This window comes from Colias croceus, chromosome 15 (genome assembly GCF_905220415.1).
Source record: "Colias croceus chromosome 15, ilColCroc2.1".
NCBI lineage: Eukaryota > Metazoa > Arthropoda > Insecta > Lepidoptera > Pieridae > Colias > Colias croceus.
This window is the reverse complement of record NC_059551.1, coordinates 6,986,317-7,010,194: the sequence shown is the minus strand read 5'-3', so window position 1 is coordinate 7,010,194 and position 23,878 is coordinate 6,986,317. Positions and strand designations below refer to the sequence as shown.

The 23,878-nt window shown below is 34.6% G+C and overlaps 1 protein-coding gene across 1 annotated transcript; it reads right to left on the bottom strand.

Annotated features, from left to right (window-relative positions):
• Positions 1-76: 76 nt before the first annotated feature.
• LOC123697906 (runt-related transcription factor 1) lies at positions 77-23,227 on the bottom strand. The gene is made up of 5 exons (XM_045644477.1): positions 22,999-23,227; positions 22,044-22,260; positions 9,016-9,213; positions 1,067-1,228; positions 77-666 (listed from the first exon to the last, which is right to left on the bottom strand). Exons 1-5 carry the CDS (start codon positions 23,176-23,178, stop codon positions 179-181), a joined length of 1,245 nt encoding a protein of 414 aa, XP_045500433.1. The 5' UTR covers positions 23,179-23,227; the 3' UTR covers positions 77-178.
• Positions 23,228-23,878: the final 651 nt, after the last annotated feature.

Here is a 23,878-nt window from a genome sequence, read left to right as displayed (position 1 = left end):
GGGAGTTGCGTCGCTACGTGCGCGCACTTTCATACTAGCCCATAGAGTTGATGGGAGAGACAAAATAGTTGCGGAGACAAAAGTTGCTCTTGCGCGCTGGCTCTTAGTATACTTCCAAGTCGATATTTTCCTTTCTTCCTGATTGACATAAGTCCACGTGCCCCCGACAACAGTTAAACTAATACGGCCGCCAAACATCAACAGGCCTTCTCTCCGAAGAAATCAACGCTTTGCTCCTCGTTCTGACACCTTGTTCTGGCCATTCTGGCGACGCTGGTCGTTTCTTTGCGGAACTGGTTGAACCAGTTTCTTCTCTATCGGGACTGGAGTTGGAATCTTCTTGTGGTTGTGGTGGTCGTAACCACCAGTCGTATCCACCGTATAGTTGTGAGTATAGCCAGGCTGGAGGGGTTGGTAAGAGAGGAGAATTTAAGAATAGTTGAGCGGCAAGGGCGCTATGGAATAGGCTTGAAGGGGGAGGTAAAGGTTGTAAGGGCTTTCGCGTTCTGGTGACTGATGTGAAAGCCCCAGGACGGTCGTCTGGTGGCGGGCTTATGGAAGCCGTCACGGATATGTCGTCGTCATCCTGTGGGGAACTGGGTCTAGAGTTTGACGGACTGGTTGTACTGTGCGCGTGCATTGTTGTTGGATTGTCGGATGTTACGTCTGTAAAGGTGAGGGGAGTTTAGTTTATTGTAATAAAGGTAAAATATTAATGATAGATTGGCTAATGAAATTCAATGAAGGTACAGGACAAAACGTTGTTCTTCCTTACTCTTATCACTTAGGGATATGAAAAATAGATGTTGGCCGATTCTCAGACCTAACCGATATGCTCAGAAAATTTCATGAGAATCGGTCCAGTAGTTTTGGAGGAGTATGGTAACTAACATTGTGACACGGGAATTGTATATAGTATTAGATTTAGAAGACTATGTCCAGAATTCGCGCAAAAACTACTGGATGGATTTTGATGAAATTTTAACTAAATATCATCATCTTTACAAAATTGAAAAACCAAGCAGACCATGTTTCTCATAACTTATCACATCAAATACCTACGTACCATTTTCATGTGGAGCCGGTGGTACAGCGTGCGGGTGTGAGTGTGCGGGCGGTAACACGTGTGGTGTGAAGTGTGCATGTGTGGGTAGTAGTGGAGGGGGGTAGTGGCGGGCCAGCGCGCCCCACTCATTGCCCGGCAGACCGGCTAGCTGGTGCGCTATGCCTGGAACAAGATGGCATTATTGGCATATTGTAGTGTGTAATCTTTTTTTTCATAATAACAGGATTGTAAAAAATATTATCATACACACATCAATGATATCATATTCATCACACACTACAATATTATTTTAGTATGATTGATGATATGCGACTTTATAATAACTGGAATTTTTGTAACTATTTTTTTATATTTACTAACAGAAGTTTGGTGTATTTCAAATAGGATATGGAAGTTAGAAGTCAATTTTCAATCAAGAACAATAAATATTGAACTGTAAAAATTAGCAACTCTTAAAATTTGTATGAACATTTATTTGGTATAATATATCTATGATTTAGCATACTCATTCAATTTTAAATATTACATACCACCACCACAAATGAAAACGAACATTAACCAAAAATATACACAATAAATCAGCTTCATCTCATTCTCAATCAAACATCGCGACAGCCAGCGTCAAAATAACGCAATCAACAAAACAATAAGACGGGGATTCATCCAAAACGCTCCACTTACGTTAGCAGACGCTTTACGCACTCGTCAGAATATTTAAATAATGAGAACGACGTTTTGTGCCCCCCCCCCCCCTCTCTGTTCGCCTTATCTTACCCGTGGCACTCCTCGATTGTTGTCAACGGATTTATGGGAACTCGGCATTTTGAATCATTGAAATGTTTGGATTCAAGTTTTCAAGGGATTTAAGTCTTTACAGCGAGTGTGGTCATGGGTAGACGTTGAAATGTTTTATTTCTTAAAGTAATGCATAGATTCCAATAAAACTTTATTCAAATATTTTATCCACGATTATTTGCTAATGCTAGGATTTAAAAAATTTTCTATTTCTATTACCGTTTGCATAAATGAAGCTTATATGAAGAATATTCAATAATACTATCGATTGTACCTATTTTACATAATTATATCTCCGATATTTATTTTAAATTAAAGAGCTTTTTAACAACTCAAATACTTATTGATTTTAAAAGTTCTTATTATTTATATCTATTAAAGGATTTCAATTACCAGTCGTGAATAAAATAACAATACTACACTTTATTGCAATATTATATTCATTATAAATCTGTAAAATCTTACTGTGCCAAATTTTATAAAAGCATAACAGTATTCAATTTAAAATATGAAAAGCTCAGTAAATAATCGCACCATTATCACGGACGCGTTATCATAAACGCATTTATGAAATAGGAAATGTGTTTCGGTGTCATAATTTCCAGTTGACATTTTTAAGCGCATAAATTAACAAAGTTTGCCGGCGCGACCCCGTATATTCGGCTTAACCCTTTAGCACCCACCTTGGGTAATTCCCACCCGACCTAACCCTTTCAGCAATAGAATAAATTACAGGCCGTTTTATGTCGCTGATACCGCCTACGAAAATGTAAAACACATTATTTTGAATCCGACCGCTTAGCGTTTATAGTACGTTCATGAGTCCGATGCAATTAGACAAGATCTGCTTTTTGGATTAGACTGCTTAATCACTATTCGAATTGTTGTATCGCTTAATAGCAATGCCGTAATGGATTCGCAATAAAGCTTCTATTATGAGCTTTTAGACTTTATTTATTCACTTTCAAAAAGTGTGCTAAAGAAAGACTATCTTGATCTTAAAATATTCGTTAAGTATGACAAAAAATATAATAGGAAAAATGTATTAAATGCCATAGATTTTATGCAAATATTTCTTTAAAACATACACAATGACTTCTAAATGTCAATTTCTCACAAAGGTAAGAAATTGAAATATACACAAAAAGGGCAATTTTTATCTGTATCGTAATAAATGGCCGCATTGTTTCATTTCGTATTCCATGCTCAGAGAGCAGAAGAAAGGGTAGCTAGACGATTTGCATTCGTTAAAAATGTTCGAATTCTTTGTGTTGTTTGTGTGCACTGTGTGTAATCGCTGTATAGCGCGGTTAAGTAGTTTTGATGGTTATAAATATGAGTTGTTTATTTAAGTTACATTATACACACCTATATCCCTTAGTAACAGCACATGCTCAGAATCACTGTTTTTGTTTTTGAAGTGAAAACTTCTTTAGCGGCGTTGGGTATAAAATCTTAAACTCGCGTCAGGACACGTGGCCTGATCGAAAAAGCGTAAGACGGATGTTTTTTTTTAGCCCTTATATTCCATGCGTAAGACGGATACCATTTCGAAATATAAAACATGCTGAACGTTAATAATCAAGTCTTCACTTCTCCCGGCACTCCCGAAGTACAACCCGTCTTTTTTTTTCAAATCTCTCCGTAACGTTATGACGGAATAAAAAGTTAAAGATATTTGCGCTGAAAATTTCGGAGACCTTGATGATATTTTCATAGCTCAAACACGCGCGACTCTACATCGTTATACCAACATAGAGCATATGAGTGAATTTTAATTATAAAAATATATATAGTAAATGCTAATGTAGTATTACAAGATTTTATAATATTGACTTTTTAACATATACCATAACAATCCATGAAAATATCGTCTTTACGAATTATATTAAACATATTTTCACACAAAAACATCCCAATCTCAAAATGGTTAGAGCGCAGTATAACCAAAGATTGGTCGCCTCAAGACGCGGCAGTCCGCTACATTTCCTCCGGTGAAGGGGTTTTTTCTTTACAGTTTGAAAAATCGCACCGAGAGGGTTGAGCCCAAACATTTTAATACCATTTGCTAGATTGCGTCTTGCATTCTTCCCGCTTTCCTATAGCGTTAATCCGCGAATCGACTAGGATTACAGAGATAAAAGTATTTGAGTTTTTAGTGTGATTTCGATGGCCTGGGATTAGGGAGGAATTTTTAACGACTGTCTGAGACTTTCGGCGATTAGGGAAAGGGTTGATAAGAGCACTTTCGTATAATTATTTTACATCACTTTACATTGTGAAGTATCATTGGAATGGGCCTTTTTTGTAGTGTTAATGGTATTTACAAATGCTCTACAGGATGCTTTAATAAGCTACATTTATCGTATAGAGATATATATTAACGGATTTCAATTCAATATGAATTCGTATATTTGTAACTGAAAATGTACAATAAATTCAAACATGTTTTAAACAGAACTAATTATTCACATGTTCGAAAGACGCCAGTGAGTGGAATTAATTTTCATAATTTCGCTTACACTGTCACGTGTATAATATGAATATAGTAACATTTTGTTGATATGCTTCGTTGAAATTTTAATTACCTACAACGTTTGACATTTTCCTAGCATTTTAAATGATATTGGTAATGTAGTATCTATTAAAATGCTATTAAATAACGAAGTACCTAACCAAAAAATATATAAAATCAAACAAAGTTACCACACTTGTTTGTGTCTTATTTCTCTATCTGTGTTATGTATCATATTGGAACTTGAAAACAACTAGAGTATTGTTCAGGAAGAGCCAAAACATATGGATTAGACGGCTGTTAGCAAGACTGATGTGTTCCGTACATCATAATGTTAATAAGAGGGTTCGGGAACTAACGACGGCGCTTTGTCAACGCGCCTTAACCCTTAACCCGCCGCCATCTTGCGCCATGTTGGATTTCAATCTGCTTAACACTTAATGAATTTGCCTCTATTGATTTTGTTTAACCCCTTTTTGTTTAGATTAATTAACCTTTCAAACAAATAGCTGTGACATAACCTGACAAAGGTTAGCTGTTTTGAGGAACTGAAATGCCTTGGCTGTTTTGTTTATTTATTAGTATAGTTTATTTAGAATATTGGCTGTGCTGAATAGGTAGCAAAACATTTCTTTCTCGCTTTTTATATCGGTGCCCTTAGTTATAAATTATAATAATTGATGTTATAATATTTAATTAAATGTAAATCTTCCTGACTTTGCTCAATAATCATATTCTTTGAGTGCACACAATAAGTAATTTATTTACAAAAGCCGTTAATTGCGTCGTTTAAAATATAACAATGCAGGTAATTCGAAAAATTATCTCCCTTCGTGCGCATTTAATAGTCGAGGACCAAAATTAAGCACGCATTAACTTATATATGAAAATGGGTACATTGACTCATTGAGAGTTAATCGCGTTCGCGTCATCATCATACGAATTCATTTGAAAGCGTTAAAAGGCTCTATAAAAGCGCGAATCACGCCGTACAAAAGGCTATATGAGGTGGGTGGGACATTTAAAATTTACAAATGCGTAATTATGCACCCGCATTGTCGCGCGGAAGGGTTATGTCGCCCCTGCCTTTCTTTCCCCCCTCCCCCCGCAATCCGGAGCTTCCGGGCCTAATGCTATATTTAATTTTCTCTAAGGCTCCCTCATTAATAATGAGAAGCTGCGACTTTAAGTGGCGCTCACACGGCGATGTGAACCGTGGATGTTCGAAACTTTAAAGTGTCGTTTGCTGGTGTTTAAATGTATTATTATTATGAAGGAAATTTTATACATATTTAAGTTAAATATTACGCTCGTTTTAAGTACTAGTTTTCAGTAATTAATTAGTTAATCATATTTAAAAAAATATTGTTGTCAAAAAGACCTATGAACTAAAACGAAATAAGCTTTTAAACTTGACTTAGAACTATATTTTCAATAAATATATCTGGATAAAACAATTACCACAGCACATAGTAGGTACCCAAAATTATTTACATATCATGAACCTTCATGAACATAGAAAATTCAATCAATCTGTCATTAACGCATCCATAATTTCGTAGATCCATTCTATAGTCATTGTACCTCACGAAACACCGCGTGAACGTGAGTGTGGATAATTTATCATGATTCTGTAAGGGTTATAGGCTAAGAGGGCAGCGGAGTCTCTGGATTCTCGGAATTTACATATTACAAAAGTGTTTCAAATGGAACAAAACGAAATTACTTCCTCCGCGTCGAAGTGACTCGTGTAATGGGTTTGAAGTTTAGTGTACGTGTTTGTGACACAATAAAAGGAATTCTATGTGCTTGAACTAGTTTATCGTTCCTTTTTAACATGTATCTTTGTGTGATAGTAAAGGAAGCCACTATTGCGTTTTAGGTACTTTAATAAAAGGGTATTACAATTCCAAACATTATAATTAAAAATTATTACCTACCTAATTGATGTAATGTTTCTGGTGTCTGTTTACATACCTACTTTAAACATTGTCGCTTCGTGTTTTAAGGCTATGTGGCATTTTTTTTAAAATTAGGTACTGATCGAAAATTCATGCGCTTTAACCATGCATTTTATGACCAATATTGGTATAAAAATTGATATCTAACAACAAGATTATAATTCAATCAATCACAAGCAAATTATGAACGCCTTTCACACGCAAGAGGCAAATATCGCATCTATATCTTGTGTATCTCCGCTACAAGAGCGCGAGGTGTGTAATTGACTTAGGGGCCTTTGACACCCGCCTTAACAAGGTTTGCCTGGCACTTGCGTAGTTGCTTACGATACACTAAATTCCGTAGTACAATGGAGTACGGACGGCTATACGATATAATGTGTCAATTTGCGCCAGTCGGTGCGGGTGAAAGGACGCTTGTAATTATAGTGTTTAGGTGTTTTAGAAAAAACGTAGGTATATTGTGATGAATTTTAGACTAGGATAAAAGTTTTTACCTACGATAATTCTATGCAAACCGCTTATGCAGTAAAGAAGTTCGATAACATCTTATAATATAATGAACTTTCTTTTTTTCCTCGTAGAAGCTGAATAAATCACAAAAGATTTAAAAACTACTTAGTTTCATTTTACTCTAATGAAAAATTCTATCTATCGATACACCATCTATCTATGTATAAAATGCTTAAGTCTCGTGCTCTAGAAATTATTTGCAGAAATAAACGATCCTTGAAATTTATCCTATCCAATGTAGACGCGGCATACGCCAACATCATTGCACTAAAAAAACAGCGTAATTAATACATACCTACTTACTAACGCATTATCACCAATACAGTTGTTCTCTCTTTCACTCTCACGCACGAGACATAATACATGTCTCACTCATGTACTTCGTAATAACAACTGCCGATTAAAATACAAAAAGAACGTCCAGCCACGACGCTGAATGGTGCGTGACTAAGTGAAACTCGGGCACTTACCTGAGTTTTTTCTTGCCAAAATAGAGAGCGGGTAACGTATCTAGCTCTTTTATATATCATAGATCCTATCATGTGTATTCAATTAGTAGGTACCTACTTAAGTTAGTATTAATTATTCAGTTTAATTATTTACTTATCATTTTACATAATATATTAGTGTTTATAAATTTATTTCGAATTTGAAAACAAAATAAGTAAAGATGATCTTTAACAATACATATTTGAAAATGCATTGCCTTTAAAAATACTTTTAACATACAAAAAAGAACATTATAACAATAAAGCAGTACTCAGTATTAATTTTATTTCATTCGAGCTATTAGCACCTAGTCTATTACCTTCAAGTACAGAAGGGCGTTGCTTAGCGCTACGGTGCTTAGCTACGCGGCTACGCAGCTACGCTGCTACGAAGCCCCGAATTTCTTCCTATATACTTTTTATGCCTGATTTATTTTGCGTCCATGTGTATATTGAAATACTTGTGACAATTTTTAATTAAATTTACTTATTGTAATCACTTTTGCGCTGTTATAAGTTAAGGAAATTACTATTTACTACTCTTATCGTATATATTTACCAAGCATATTGAATTAATATCATATTAACATAATTAAAATTGTCTGGGTGTATGCGTAATTGCATAACTAAAGACTTTTGAAGTTCTCTTATATTTTTATTTATTTGTTAACATACTGCTTATCAATTCTTCGATACACATGATTTAAGAGCATCAAACGTCCATAAAACCCTTATTTCTTGGAAATGATAAAGAAGGGTCGTGAATTGATAATTAATTGTGGCTCAAAACTTCTCGAGCAAATTAAAGCCCCTTCAGAGGCGCCTGATGACGGTCCGGTGACAATTTAATATTACATGACTCCATCAGCACTTGACACCCGTGTTCATCACAATATATAGATTAATTATAGTGGTATACTAGAAATAAATCATGTATATTTTTTGTCAGAGTAAGCAAAGGGGCAGGTGGGCCACCTGATGTTAAGTGATACTAGAAGTGGTATTAGTGATAGTACGGACCCATAAACATACTATGTTTCTAATCGCGACTTTAATCGTATATATCTATTTGAATAAAATAATAAATAAAAAATCACCAACGTTATAATATATGTACTTTTTATAGTTTACTATGTGTGAGTTCGAACATAACTTTGATATTTTCAGCAGCATCGATTAATTCTCAGGTCAACTATAGTTTCCCTTCAAGACTTGTCAGTGACGAAGGTCCGGTGACAATTTAATATCAGTATTTTCGCCCCATCCGAATGGGCACAAGCGTGGACTTGACGTACGATCGTGCAAAAATATTATGAATATGGTTTGTCCAAGAATAAATACGTAAGAAGTTAAAGTAAATATTTTAATGCTGGCAAGTGAAATGATATGCATATTTCTCTTACTACACTTATCATAAGTGTAAATAGAAGTTACATAATTAGCATAATTAGATGCAGTTTTTTTTTTGCTATAGACAGACGCATGTGTTATGTTATTGTACCTATTTATCATGAAAACGTGTCATTTAATCAACGTGTAATTTTAATTTTGTACACTAACTCATGGTTAAGAAAAGACCATGATATATGTTTTACATGATCAATTGCTATGCACTAAAGTGAGTGTAAAAATTTAAAAATAAACTAAAAAGAACTATTCATTACCAAAATAACTTACCGGATAATTTGAAAGGCAGAGAGCCCATAAGTGGGTCAGGCGCGAACCGTGGTCCGAAATGAAACGGATGGAATCCGTGGTGACGTGTCTTCGACCTGGGCTCTCTGGGCCCGTCCACCGTCACCTTTATGGCCTTCTGGTAGGTGGCCACTTGCGGTGGTGACGTCGCCAACATTATGGTTAGTGTGAAGGATTTACCTGCAGACAATATAATAGTAAACTGATATGAGTATTTAAGAAAAACTAGATGTAAAATTAGCACTGTGTTTATTACATACGAAGCAAATAAGAATATTCGTTAAAATTAGATGAATGTGCTTCGTCTTTTTTTTATTTTCAATAAATAAAAAAAACTTTTTGCAATTCAAACATGTGTCTCAATAAGATATAGAAATAAATATTGTTTAATTGCTAGGCCAATGTGTCCCTGATTCGCATATGAGGTAAAGAAAGATTCAAGTGTTACCATGTTACTATTACCTTCAGATTTCATGTACTAACATTCAATACAAAGTCAAGATAGGTTGTTCATCTTGTATTTAATTGGAAGTAAGTACTACACAACTAACAATACTCTATCATCTTCCTGATACACAAAATCACTTTTAATAATTTTCCACCCTACCGACTTGCAAATTTCTTGGAAAATACCTTACAAAGGCATTTGCGAGACGAAAAAATGCATTAGGGATGAAAAGAATTCAAAACAGTCGTGCCTAACGTTGATTTGTGGCGGTGTCGCCAAACAGCATACCTGCACGTAGCCAGCATTCCGACATTCCAAGCTTTGGCTTAAGATAAATGCTTTTTTCACAATCCTTACACTTCCCGAGACAATACAATGATCCGTTACTTTCAGACCATAAAATTATGTAACGTGAAGGCATTCGTGAAACAATGTTTAAAGAACAATTTGTATAAAAATTTACCCTTATTTTATTGACAATCAATAGGTCACTAAACTAGTAAAAACTTTAATTTAAAGGTAAGGTCTTGTACAGTAAATAGTCGAAGCTTCAAATGACAGTCGCTTACACATTCCAGTCAATCACTTAACTAGCGTTCCATTATTTCACACATGAGATATAAACGATCGGACGATATTTCGTTCGTATCGTGTCCATTGCTCGGCAACCAGCGTCGACATTACCTCGAGCTCGTTAAACACGGTTATGGACGTGCAGCAGTGAGATGTAATCGTAATATTTAAGTAATGATTGTAGGATCACGAATAGTGACGCAGTGGAACGCCATAGTAACATATCCACCGCAGAACGGCCACAAACACGATGGCAAGCGTTTGAACAATCGCTGCTATATCGACACATACCAAACGGTAATTCTGGCGAAATACATGGTTACACGCTAGGAGTCATTAGTGGTAGAAACGTACGAACGATGTCAATTCACTGGTTAAATTTCATGTTTCGGCTTATCAACTTGTCGAACTATAAAACGTGGATTAGTGAATTATAATTTAGTAGTAGTACGCGCTACGAGCTACGGGATTTCGTCTACGACGAAGGTCTACGAATCATGTTATGCTTTAACTAATTTTGTACATTTACAATATAAACGAAATCTCGTATTATGTTTAATTTTGTTATACCAAGTTTTAAATTGCTTATTTCTGAAGTCGTTCGGGTCAAACGATAACCTAATGACAAAAGTAACAGTTGTTTATTATATCAAGTTTTAAATGTATACTGCATTACTTTACTATATTTTACTTGCATTATATATTTAATTCCCAAAATTAAAGCAGCACAATATTTACAAGCGAAAACCGTGTTTGCGGAAAGTACAGTCTCTAATACAGCCAAATCATTTTGTATTAAAATTTGTGAATAAAAGAAATGCCCGGAGTTAGCTCACGAAACAAAGAGAGACCAACATTTACTGCTGGCTGGTGGCCAAAAGCCGCTCTGGCCATGAAATGATATAAACACCCCCTCCCCCTACACCCAAGACCCGAAATGAGCGGCCACCCGCTTATTTTCATAAAACATACATAAACTCCGACTTCAGATGAAGAATATTATTTCTCCGAGCCCAATACATATACGTTATAAGCTACCGTGTACGGGTGTAAAAGTCGATATGACAACTCTTAGGAAAAATTTCGTGATGAAATATATTGTAGATGCTTCACGAGGATAAGGAAAATATACGGTATCGTGTGTTTTCCTTATCGGATTTATATGTTAGAATTATAACAATATGAGCTTGAATGTACCATGATATTCAGTTTAGATTTTGGGCGTATACTATCTCTACCACTCTCTATATTCGTACAAAAATAGAATAATAAGTTTAACTCATTGATACCGTATCTACCTGTTCTCAGGTAAATTAGTGATAAGATTGAATATGATTTAGTTTAACATTGGATAGTAGATATGAAAATCGTACACACTATAAATAATATTAAAATTATCGAACATTTCAAAACACTGAAATCACACACACAATCAATGAATCCATCTCGATAGCAAAAGATATGGTAAACAATAATACAGCATAAACTATTCAACTTTACGCATGAAAAATCAAACCTTCGCCATTAGTTCCCCTCCGTAGCCGCATTTGTATCAAAGGGCGAGCTCATAGAAAAATAAAGGCATTCAGCGTATACTTCATAAATCATTTAAGTTATTCATAAAAAGGCTTTCGTCTTTCCCCACACGGCGCGAACATATTGCAAGAGTGCACGTGCGACACTTCATAAAGTGTGCGTATTGATCCGCGAGGGGGCGCTGTTCATAAAAATATGTTTGCACCGAATAACACGGGTCGGGATCAAATTTGAGATCAAATACGCCCCAGGTATGAAACATATTATGATATTTTTTTATCAATTGTTTGAGTACTTAGATGTGATTAATTGCTGATTGACCTAAATTTTATATATATGTATTTATGAATAAATTTGTAAAATTGTATAACCGGTTTCCTAACTTGATAAAACCGCATTTTCTTAAGGTAAGGTTTCAAAATCGAAAATCATATATTTTCTCTACATAATAAGTGTGTTAATCAAGAAGTAAAGACAACAGACGATAATCTCAAACAGGAAATCTTATATCCTATTTCACTGAGCATCATTAATTAAAAACTAAGAGCACACGAATCCGATTTCAAGAGAATTGTTCCTGACGATTTCCGTCGCACGTTAGATTAAAAATCAGCTTTATAACGTCATAAAGTAGGCGGGGGCTTTAAGATAAGAGTTCTCTCCGGGCTAAATAAAAAATGAGCCACAATCGTAATGGCAGTGCTCCTTTGATCTCGGTTTCATGGCTTACGAAGGATTTTCAGCTTAGAGCGGCAATTTGGATATAAAATATCTAATGCGGCCCGATACGCATTAGGGGACATTAGCGAATTGACTGCGTAATATGTTTAGATATAAATTAACTGGCGTATATCTTTATTCATACCTCGTTTACTCAATAAAGGCTTTATTATTTCAATTTATTTCAATTTCACGTAGAGAGTATAGTGCTTAATAGAAAGCAATAGGCATCATTTAATCGATGTTATCCCCATCATCCCAAATCTAATTAATACAAATGCCACAAAATCAAACACCAAATAATTTGCATAAATTACATTCGGGAGAATTCTTAATATATTTCACTGGCGAATGAACAAGCGCCAATAACAAAACTCGTAATACAAGGGAGACACCGTAAAACTCAAGTTTATTGAAGCGTCTCAAAAGAACAAGAGAAAAGTCAAAAGCGGGATACAATTAAAACCTCCCTAAAACGCACCTCAAGCCGAGCGGTCAATATTACTCGAGACCCTCAATTTTCACCACTCCCTTGCGTTAATAACAATAATTAGGAATGAGTGGTTCAATAATTAAAAACGGAAAAGAGAAGCTGCGAAGACGCGCCTCCCTAAAATTTACTTACAGGATGTGTAGGTAACATGTTTTACTTCGTATCATAATATAGTACCAGATATATTATCTCAGTTTACATAAAAAGTTATTATACGTTTTGTAGTCAACTGTTTAGAAATTTTTTAGAAAAAAGCACATTAGCTAACTTATTTCTTGTTATGAATAAATTATGTTTTACAATCTCTCTTAAAACTAAAGTATAAATGCAATAATTGATATTATCTTATTTTAAATGATATTATCAATAATTAATGTATGAGTAAATAATTTCTTACTGTGCATATAGGTTGGTATAAAGTTCATTCAATTAAATTATTTTAATCATATTAATATCTTTACACGCGTCATTTTATTTCACCGAAAAAATCATGAACACTAATTCATATTCAAATATTCTTCATAATATATCCGAGGAGAGGTTTTGAAATAACAGGGCAAATTTATAACCATTAGTTGTTATTAGGGTAACCGTGCACTGCATCAAAGGGGAATCTCTCGAGTTAATAATGAAAGGTGAGGCTGAGATCTTTTTCGCCGCGGCTCTTATAAAAAATCATTTTCCACCACTTCGGCGAGGGTACATGAATCGGTAGGGTGTTGCCTTTTGTGTCGTTTTACCAACGATGTTTGACTAACAAGCTCCTTTACGCCGAGCACTGCACTGGGCATAGTTTTGCGTGCATTGTGTCTTCTAAGTACTCGTGTTCTAGCTGAAATAACAAAGCGCGAGATGTAGCTTTTTATACCGAGATTAGCCCCGGGTCATTTGAGAACAAACCGTTCTTATTCTCAGAACTGTTCTCGTTTAAACATTCATATTTTTCTATTTCAGTTATCATTATTCTAGATTGCGAGAATGTTGCGAGTTACGGGCCATTAGTGTAAAGCTGTTTTCGTTTCGTTTTGTAATGATGTAAGTCGCCTGAAAAGTTTTAAGTATAAGCGATTGAAGGAGACAAAGCGTAAGGGATCAGGGACACACGACCCCAGCGTATTTTTTATCGGCGTCTAGCTGTAAAGTGGGGTCAATCAATCGATTAGCGATGTCGCGTCTTGACTACTGGTGCGATAAATTGGCTCCTTATTGCGTCTCCGATATAATGAGATCGAAGGTAACGAATCAAATGTAATTATATTTCGGCTATTTCCAGACTTTTCTTCTTGCTCAGTTTGTATTGGCAACGTTTACGAATAAGGTATGTTCCTAGTAGTTACATCAGAGAAGTTAATTAGGTAATGTGAAATGTAACTCAGGAGCATTTTGACTACCTATACCTATACTTTTCACAACACGCTGTATTGTATTACTCCTCATCTGCAATTTGGTATTATGAAAATTCCAAATATTAAACCCTAATACTGAGAGATAAAAGAAAAAACACTTTTAATAAAAAAATCATTAATTAGAGGAATTAGCGAAACGGCGAAGTGCACATTTTCCCTAAAACAACTTGTACCCAAGAGAGAACTGTCCATTCCCCTACATTCGGCTGACACGAGCTAAGCAAAAAGTGTTCGAGGGGCCTCATTAAATTTTTCGCTTATTAAAAATTCCCCGCGCCGTCCATCAACATCAGATAGGCAACTTTTTATTTCAACAAAACAAAAGTTATGTTATGGGGCACCGATCTCCCCTCATCCTCAGCTCGATAATTTGAGTGAGATTTTCTCGCAATTTAAGATAAACAAAGAGAGCGCTTACCCTTAATTGGAAAGCAGAACGTTATTCAGGAAGGAACGTGACAAATAGACACCTCTTAACTTCTTTTGCGCTTCCCGTCGCGCTGGTCTGTATTGGTTTTTACTAAACACGCAGTATCCTTTGTTTGCAGATCTCCTTAATGAGTACATCGAAATACTTTTAGCGTTAACTCGATTTCTGTGTAACTACGTTTTATAAAGAATGTCAAATTGGCTACAGGTGGAAAAACATCATAAACTGGAATGAGTAAATCTACGAAAATACAAGAAAAAGTTTCAAGTCTAACTTTGAAAAAAGAAGAAAACTATGACAGCTTCAAAATACTACTCGTCATTTTAACGTCAACATGGTCTTATATTAAAATCAATAAATAAGTTAAATTAAAATGTAACAATAAAGATGAGACTCCATCTAACTTACTCCGGGCACTTCATGATGCTCATATATGTATCATATTTATCAGAAAGTGTTCAAAACCAGTATAAAATTGTCAAACGTATGTTATACAAGACGAAGGCCCATTGCAATGAGAAACTTGTTCAATATAAACAGCGATGGCTCTGACACACTTGCCGCGCCCTTCCCGGCTTGGATCCTTCTTAGAATGAAGACAGGGCTACTACATGGAAAATGATTAAATAATATTTGATTTTGATTGATTCTATATATAGCCATATGCACCAGAATGTATCGAAGTTAAATCTTCGTAAGATGTTTTATATAATATTTTTTTACAGTATTAGAAATTTATGATTCAAGTCTAGTAGAATTATGTTTTTGTCAATATATTAAAAGTACGGTCGTACTTTCTTGTGCCATCCATAGAATTGTCTCATAATTATACATTTTAATAAAACAAACCTGTTTATTTTTAACCTCTTTTGGAATGGCCTGGTGTTAAAATTTGAAATTGCAGCCTTCTTACATTTACATTGTGCATTGTACTAGATCTGTGATGCATTGTCAATGTCATTTATTTTATTGCTATAATCTGTGGTTGACTTCCTTGTTCTTCTTTCGCGTCGTCCGTGACTGTAACTGTACCTAATTGTGTCTGATTTAATTAAAACAGTTTCTAATAACTTGTAAAACCGTGTTTTAATTACAACAACAGGTTATGGGCCCAGGACAACCTGCCGTAGTACAGATTACAGTCGAATAATAAATAATAATTATTAGTCCGTCAAACTTACCGCGTGCATAACCTCACAGTTACCGGCTCGCGACTAAGTTTTTTCAGATTTATATAAAAATTACAAATATGGCTGGAACTAACTCTATAATGTCGATCGAGAAGTTGAGGGGTCGTGACAATTGGGCAAATTGGAGTTTTGCAGTTACGGCATACCTCCAACATGAAGATTTGCATAACTGTATTTTGAAAGCACCAGATGCTTCCGATCCCAACGCAATGAAGCAAGACACCAAAGCAAAATCAAAGCTTATATTGTTGATCGACCCAATTTTATATGTGCACATACAGGATGCACAAAATGCAAAACAGGTGTGGGACAATTTGACAAAGGCGTTTGAAGACCAAGGACTGACACGGAAAGTTGGCTTATTAAAAGAATTGATTAACACTGATTTAGAAAGCAGCTTGTCAGTGGAAGACTATGTAAATAAAATTATGACAGCCGCGCACAAATTAAGGAATATAAAATTTCATGTCGATGATGAGTGGTTGGGCACATTAATGCTGGCAGGGCTGCCAGATATGTATAAGCCTATGATTATGGGCTTAGAAAGTTCCGGTATGAAGATTAGTGCTGACTTAGTAAAAAATAAATTACTACAGGAAGTGAAAATGTCAGACACTACTGCACTTTATACAAACACAAAAAAATACTTGCCCAAAAGTGATAAGAAAGGCCCTAGATGTTTTAATTGTAATAAGTACGGACATCTCAGCAAAAATTGTTGGCATAAAAAGACAACCAGTAAAAAAACAGATAAAGACACAGGTTATGTTGCAGCTTTTACAGCATCCACAGCAAATGACTCTAATTCTTGGCATGTTGACTCAGGAGCATCCATGCATATGACTATGCACCGGGACTGGCTCACTGACATCACCGTATCACCTGTACCGAGCATAAGGATTGCTAACAACACAGAATTAAAAGTTGAATGCTGCGGGAATGTATGTATTAAGGTAAAGGCACATGATGGCAGCACCGATTCAATACAGGTGAGGAATGTTTTATTTGTACCAGAATTGAAAACTAATTTATTATCAGTCAGCAAAATAATTCAAAGTGGATGCAATGTAATATTTAATGAATCTGGCTGTAAAATTTACAATGCTAGTAACAAATTAGTAGCACATGCTAGATTAATGAATGCAACATATCTGTTAAACACTTTTCAAGAAATGCAAGTCATGATGGCCAAGGCTGATGATGATACTTATCTGTGGCACCAAAGGATGGGTCATTTAAATTTCACAAGTCTTAATAAGGTACCTCTCTGTACAGAAGGAGTCAACTTGTCAACAGGTATGGAAAATTCCATCTGTGTTACCTGTCTTGAAGGCAAGCAAACGAGAAAACCGTTCCCTGCTGAAGGTTCCCGAGCAACCAGCTTGCTAGAACTTATCCACACTGATGTGTGTGGACCGATGCAGCAGACATCAATAGGAGGAGCAAGGTATTTTGTAACCTTTATTGATGACTTTTCTCGCCGAGTATGCGTATATCCTATAAAAAACAAAAGTGAAGTATTTGAAAAATTTGTTGAATATAAAAATAGAGTGGAAAATGAATTGAATAAAAAAATAAAAATTCTTAGATCTGACAATGGAACTGAATATAAAAATAATATTTTTGAGACTTACCTGAAAAAGCATGGAATTTTGCACCAGACATCAAATCCATACTCACCTGAACAAAATGGATTAAGCGAACGAATGAACCGTACACTTATTGAGCGTGCTAAATGTATGTTGTTAAACTCTGGTTTACAGAAAGATTTTTGGGCTGAAGCAGTAACTACAGCAGCTTACATAGTGAACCGCTCTCCCACCCGCAGTTTATCAGATGCAACACCATATGAAGTATGGACTGGAAAAAGGCCAAATTTGAGTCACATGAGAATATTCGGATGTCCTGCGATGGTACATATTCCTAAAGAAAATAGAAGTAAGTTGGATGTAAAGTCACGAAAATTGATATTTGTTGGTTATAGCGACGGTACAAAAGGCTACAAATTCATAGATTCTGAAACAAAGAAAGGAATTGTAAGTAGAGATGTTGTCTTTTTGGAAAATTCAATAAAACAAAATAATGTTGTAGTACCAATTTCTAGTAGTGAAAATATAGAATCAACATGTAATGTTAAGCCTACAAATGTAAATTCTGAGTTGAATGAAAATTCACTGGATAATTCCCAATCTAAAGATATAACCTCCGCAACAGATAGCGATGATTCTTTTCATTCCAATGACGATGACATATCTCTGTACATACCTGAAAGAAAAATTGAATTAATACCGAATAGTAACATAACAACAAGATCAAAAAGGTTAATAAAAGATAATAATACTTACCTCTGCATAGATGGAGTTACATTACCTGATGTGCCGCAGACATACTCTGAAGCTGTGTCATGCCGGGATGGAGACAAATGGAAACAATCAATTCAGGAGGAGCTTAAGGCACACAAACAAAATGAAACCTGGACGTTGGTAGAGAAGCCTCCAAATGTCAAGACTATTGGATGCAAGTGGGTCTTTCGTATCAAAGATGAGCCAACAGGTATGATTTATAAATCTAGATTATGTGCCAAGGGATGTTCACAAAGCTATCAAATTGATTATACAGAAACATTTTCTCCAACGGTGAGATATGACTCAGTCCGAATTATACTAACTGAAGTATGTCAACACAATCTTGAAATGATACAGTTTGATATTAAAACTGCTTTTCTGTATGGAGACATAACAGAAAATATATATATGTATCCACCTGAAGGATTAGATGTTCCATCAAACTATATTTGTAAATTAAAGAAATCTCTTTATGGATTAAAACAAGCTCCAAGGTGTTGGAACTCTAAGTTCAAAACTGTTCTGAACAATTTTGGTTTTAATAACAGTCACTCAGATCAATGTGTCTATACAGGTCATGTAAATGGTATTAAAGTTTATTTGTTGTTATATGTTGACGATGGATTAATAATATCAAAGGATAAATCTGTAATTGATAAAGTTATAAGTCAGCTAAAAGAAAATTTTGAAGTTAAAACTATGGAGCCAAGAAATTTTGTTGGTTTGCAAATAGAGAGGTCTAAAGGACACTTATTCATTCATCAAACAAAATATATTGAAAAATTATTGATAAAATTTAACATGAGCAATGCTAATGGATGTAGTATACCTATTGATCCTCATACTTCCCTAATAAAGAAAAAGGTGACACTTGAAGAGAGAATACCATATAGAGAGGCTGTAGGTTCTCTTATGCACTTAGCTATTGTAAGTAGGCCTGACATCATGTTTGGAGTCAGCTTAGTTAGTAGGTATCTTGATTGCTATGATGACACTCACTGGGTTGTTGTTAAAAAGATACTTAAATATTTAAAAGAAACTAAAGAATATGGTATAAATTATTCTTCAACAGACAATAATATAGTAGAAGGGTATAGTGATTCAGACTATGCCACAGACACCGACTCTAGAAGATCTACTTCTGGGTATGTTTTCATAAAAAATGGTGCAGCTGTCACTTGGTCGAGTCAACGGCAACAGAGCATTGCACTGAGCACCACAGAGGCAGAATTCATGGCTGCGTGTTCGGCCACAAAAGAAGCTTTATGGATTAAAAGATTACTTTGTGATATTAGTGCGTATAATCAGGATTCAATTTGCTTAAATGTAGACAATCAAAGTGCAATTTCAGTAATTAAAAATGTAGATTTTCATAAAAGGTGTAAGCACATTGATGTAAAGTATAAATTTGTAAAGGAGAAGTTTCAAGAGAATGAAATAGATTTAAGCTATATATGTACTAATGAACAGTGTGCAGATATATTTACTAAACCCCTTTCTCGAATGAGATTTCAATATTTAAGAGATAAAATAGGTGTAAAATTAAAGATGTAATTTTTGTTTTGTTGTAATACATATTAATGTATCAGTACACTGTTACAAACTGTGTGTATGACTATGTATGTCATTTTTGATAATTTTTTGTTTTGATCTGTGTTTATATGTAAAGGAATATGTAAAGTAAATTGTAGTTTAGACTGAAGAAGGCTTTAATTTGGTGGGTGTGTTAAAATTTGAAATTGCAGCCTTCTTACATTTACATTGTGCATTGTACTAGATCTGTGATGCATTGTCAATGTCATTTATTTTATTGCTATAATCTGTGGTTGACTTCCTTGTTCTTCTTTCGCGTCGTCCGTGACTGTAACTGTACCTAATTGTGTCTGATTTAATTAAAACAGTTTCTAATAACTTGTAAAACCGTGTTTTAATTACAACAACACCTGGAATGTGCAAGCAGTAAAGAAATCTTATTTTACTATTATTTTCATTCTTCTTAGTTTTTTAAACATTTAATAATTGTAGTTTTCTACGATTTGTTGTTAGTTTCTCGTTTATCATAGTCATTTAAAAAATTCAGATATTTATAAACTCGATTATTTATGTTCATTTTCTGTCTTACTTTTTCAAATACAAAGGAAATATTGAGGGTAGTTACAAACAAATTAAATTTGGCAACCCTATCACCGCCGCGCTTCGTTAGACCCTGCACTATTTGAATATGAGACAAGTTTACAGTTCACCGATGTTCCGATGTTACCCCTGAATCCTTAACTTTTGTGTTTGTTTCAATATTGAATGGAATTCTTGAGAACGTAGTTATAGATTAATTTTGGGTGTATTGTACTGTATAATGGTCTTAAAACAGGAGCGATAAAGATGTATAGATAAATTCTCTGAAGTATAAGTTTTTGTAATGCTAAGAAATTGCCACATTGATATAGGTACCAATAAAAAAATCATTCCAAGAAATAATGGTCTTGATTATATTGAGTGTTATTTTACAATCATAAAACAATCTCTTAGTTTAATATACTTAGATTATTTATGTAGATACCTTTTCCTAAAATCCAACTAATAACATTCTTATTTCTTACCTACATAAATTAAATAACTTTACATTTTAATAAGGACTCTATTAAACTAAACATCTTGCTCAACTCAAATTCATAGGAAATAGATATACCGACGAAACCAATAACGCGAAGGGTTAATTGATATCACTTACAAGAAGACATGCAATTGCGAAGAGCTATAAGTGCTTAAGTGCTAAAGACTAAAGCACTAGTACTCAATGTACTTGATATTAAACGCTTAGAATAAGACGTACTTCATTGGTATCACGTAAGACTAGTTAGTACTTTAAACCGATTACATTGCCTTATATTCTTCGTGGTTCTTTGGTAAAGTGGTTCATGAGCAACAAGCCGTATCAGATACTTATTAATTTGTTTTATTCATCATATATAAGCATAAAACCATACAAACTTCATTTATAAGAAAACCGGTCGCAGTAACGCTTCAAATGAAACGCATGAAGCTTCAAACGAAACGAATCTGATTTGATTGAACAAATAAACTTGAATTTGGATCGTTCAAGTGTTTGTTACAATCGGAATGATTGTAACCAACAAATACTTGAACGAAAATCTATAATCTATTTCAAATCACATTAGAAAATAGCGAACAATGACGAAATTAAAACACCTGCAACGCCTTACCGCGTAAAATATTTTTTTGACAAACAAAATTTATTTAGCCCTTACCATCTGATTACCATCTTGAAGTAAACACTTAAGAGATCAATTACCCTCAGTGACTTAATATTTGAACAAAGGGAAAACCTGTTGAAATATTCAGTAGCTAAGACGCACAGAGCCTTGTTCTTGAATATTAACAAAAGGGAATACTTTTATAGGTAAGTGAATCGTATATATGTAACATAATGTATACATTATGGTAAGATAGACGCGACAAGACATTACAAGAGAAGTAAAATGAGTAATTTGAGATATGAACTTACTTTTGAATTTATTAGCATTAGTTAATTTTATTCTATTTGCAGGATTCACAATAATCGTAAAATATGCGCAGACATTTCAGATATGGGTACGTTGTGGTAACGTGTTATGTTATAAATTAAAATCCTAATAACCTAAAATGTTCCACAATTATAACACGTATAAATGAGAAATTACTCATAGCTATAATTATAACGTTTGATCATTTGTACAGTTTTTTTGCTGTCTCCTAACAATAGCTTTTACTCCTGGACACTACATCAAGAACACAGTAAAGGACTATAAAAAAGTCGTAACTTTAACATAATAGGTATAACATTGTAATAATAATTATAACATAAAACTAACCTCTTCCACTCCTCCCAACAAATCGCAAGTCATTGAATTTGGCCACCTGGTTCTTCATAACCGCAGTACAGTTCCTGAGTTCAGCAGAACAATTCTCATCATTGCCAGCTCTAACTGTGACCAGAGTACCATCTCCTACGTCACCCAGGGCTACCACCTTGAACGCGACTGGCAGCGTCTTGTTCGACCGCCAGTGTGGTGGTAGCACTGTACACACCTGCGAAGAAATTGTGAATTTAACAAAAAGAAAATAATCAATTGTATTTTTTACAAACAATAGTCATAAAACATATCTATAAGTGAGAATGAGCTTATTCTAATCTAAAGACCTCAATCTCTAAAAATTTTAAATCACAGATAATAAAGAAATATTAAGTAGGTACACCGACTGCAGCCTCATATTATAAACTATAGTATAAATTATTATTATCTACTGGCCGTCCGCCCCGGCTTCGCCCGTGGTTCTTATTTACGTTTTATCTACGTAAAAACCATCCTCGTTCTTCAAGGAATTTAATAAAAAAAATAATTAACGAAATCGGTTCAGTTGTTCTCGAGTTATGCGCTTACCAACACATTTTGCGATTCATTTTTATATTATAGATTAATTGTGGTGATAGAAAATTTGATAACCTTTTTTTGTAGATAAGTTTTTTCAGGTTTATTTTTTAATTGACTGCCTTCCGGTGTGCGTAACAACTCGATGAAATAATCGTTTGATGTGTATCAAACAATAATATCTAATGTAGTTTTCTATGTGAAAATTATCCATATGGTTCACAAAAATAGATTGTAATATTTTCAGTTTTTTTTTAAGGATCTATAAAACTTATGAATTTCATAGACAGCTGCTGTCCTAATTTGCAAACACAAAAGTTACTTAAAAAACCTAACCATGAATTCTTCTCTACCTTAAATACTATTGTATCAGCTATCGAAATATACAAATACTTACAACATGCGGGCATCCAGTCTTAACAAGTTCTCCAGGATGATCAGCCAATAGACCTTCCAGGGTCCTTTCAGCCAGGAGTTCTGCTGTCAGCGGCTGACTGGGCAACGCCCCGTAGCTCGCCGACGGGGCTTCGTGACCCAAACCATTTGTTGTCGAACTAACTTCACTCGATAGATGCATCGTCCAATGTCACTGATAAACATGTATCCACTGTCTCTAATACACACAATATCCGTCACATAATTATATGGAATAGTAGCAAGTTCACATTGTAATGATTCCGTGGAGGCAGTTTGATGGAGAGGGCTGGAGACATCGTGCTGCGTCTGAAATAGAAGAGAAGGTATTTGAATGTTATGCAATACTATTTAATATATGATATTATAAAATGAGGCAGAATAGAAAAAGTGAAGTTCACGATGTTTTATAAAAAGGAAAACAATATAAGTACCGAGCTTAGATACCGAGAATATATTACGTAATCAACTGAAAAACTCTACAAATCAAATATTGTACTTTTTGAAATACTTTAATCAGTTTTCAGTAGCATTGGTTTGTTTTATAAATTTCTGAAATAATTACGATGAACTTTTCTATGAACCGATAAAGAAACTAAGTTGGTCGATGCAAAAAGAAGCTTAATTTGCAAATAAGTTTTCTAATTTATTAGAGATAACGTTTCTCTCTAAGTGCATAATTGTCTTCATGGAATATGTTTCACTTTTTCCTTACTTATTATTTTTATTACTTATAACCATTAAGCCTGACCGTCTCTACATGGTCTCTACCTTTCCGGACATCCGAAGCTGAGCATTGATTTAAAATCATCTATTTTTTGATAGAAGAAACACGCCATTTTGTTATCTTATATCAAACAACG

Bases quoted from the DNA above. Each gene is read 5' to 3' on its own strand.
- LOC123697906 (XM_045644477.1), bottom strand. From the start codon at position 23,178: ATGCATCTATCGAGTGAAGTTAGTTCGACAACAAATGGTTTGGGTCAC. The intron at 1,229-9,015 runs GTAAGTTATTTT...ATCTTGTTCCAG, and splicing joins TCTGCCTTTCAAATTATCCG to GCATAGCGCACCAGCTAGCC. The intron at 667-1,066 runs GTACGTAGGTAT...TCACCTTTACAG, and splicing joins ACCGGCTCCACATGAAAATG to ACGTAACATCCGACAATCCA.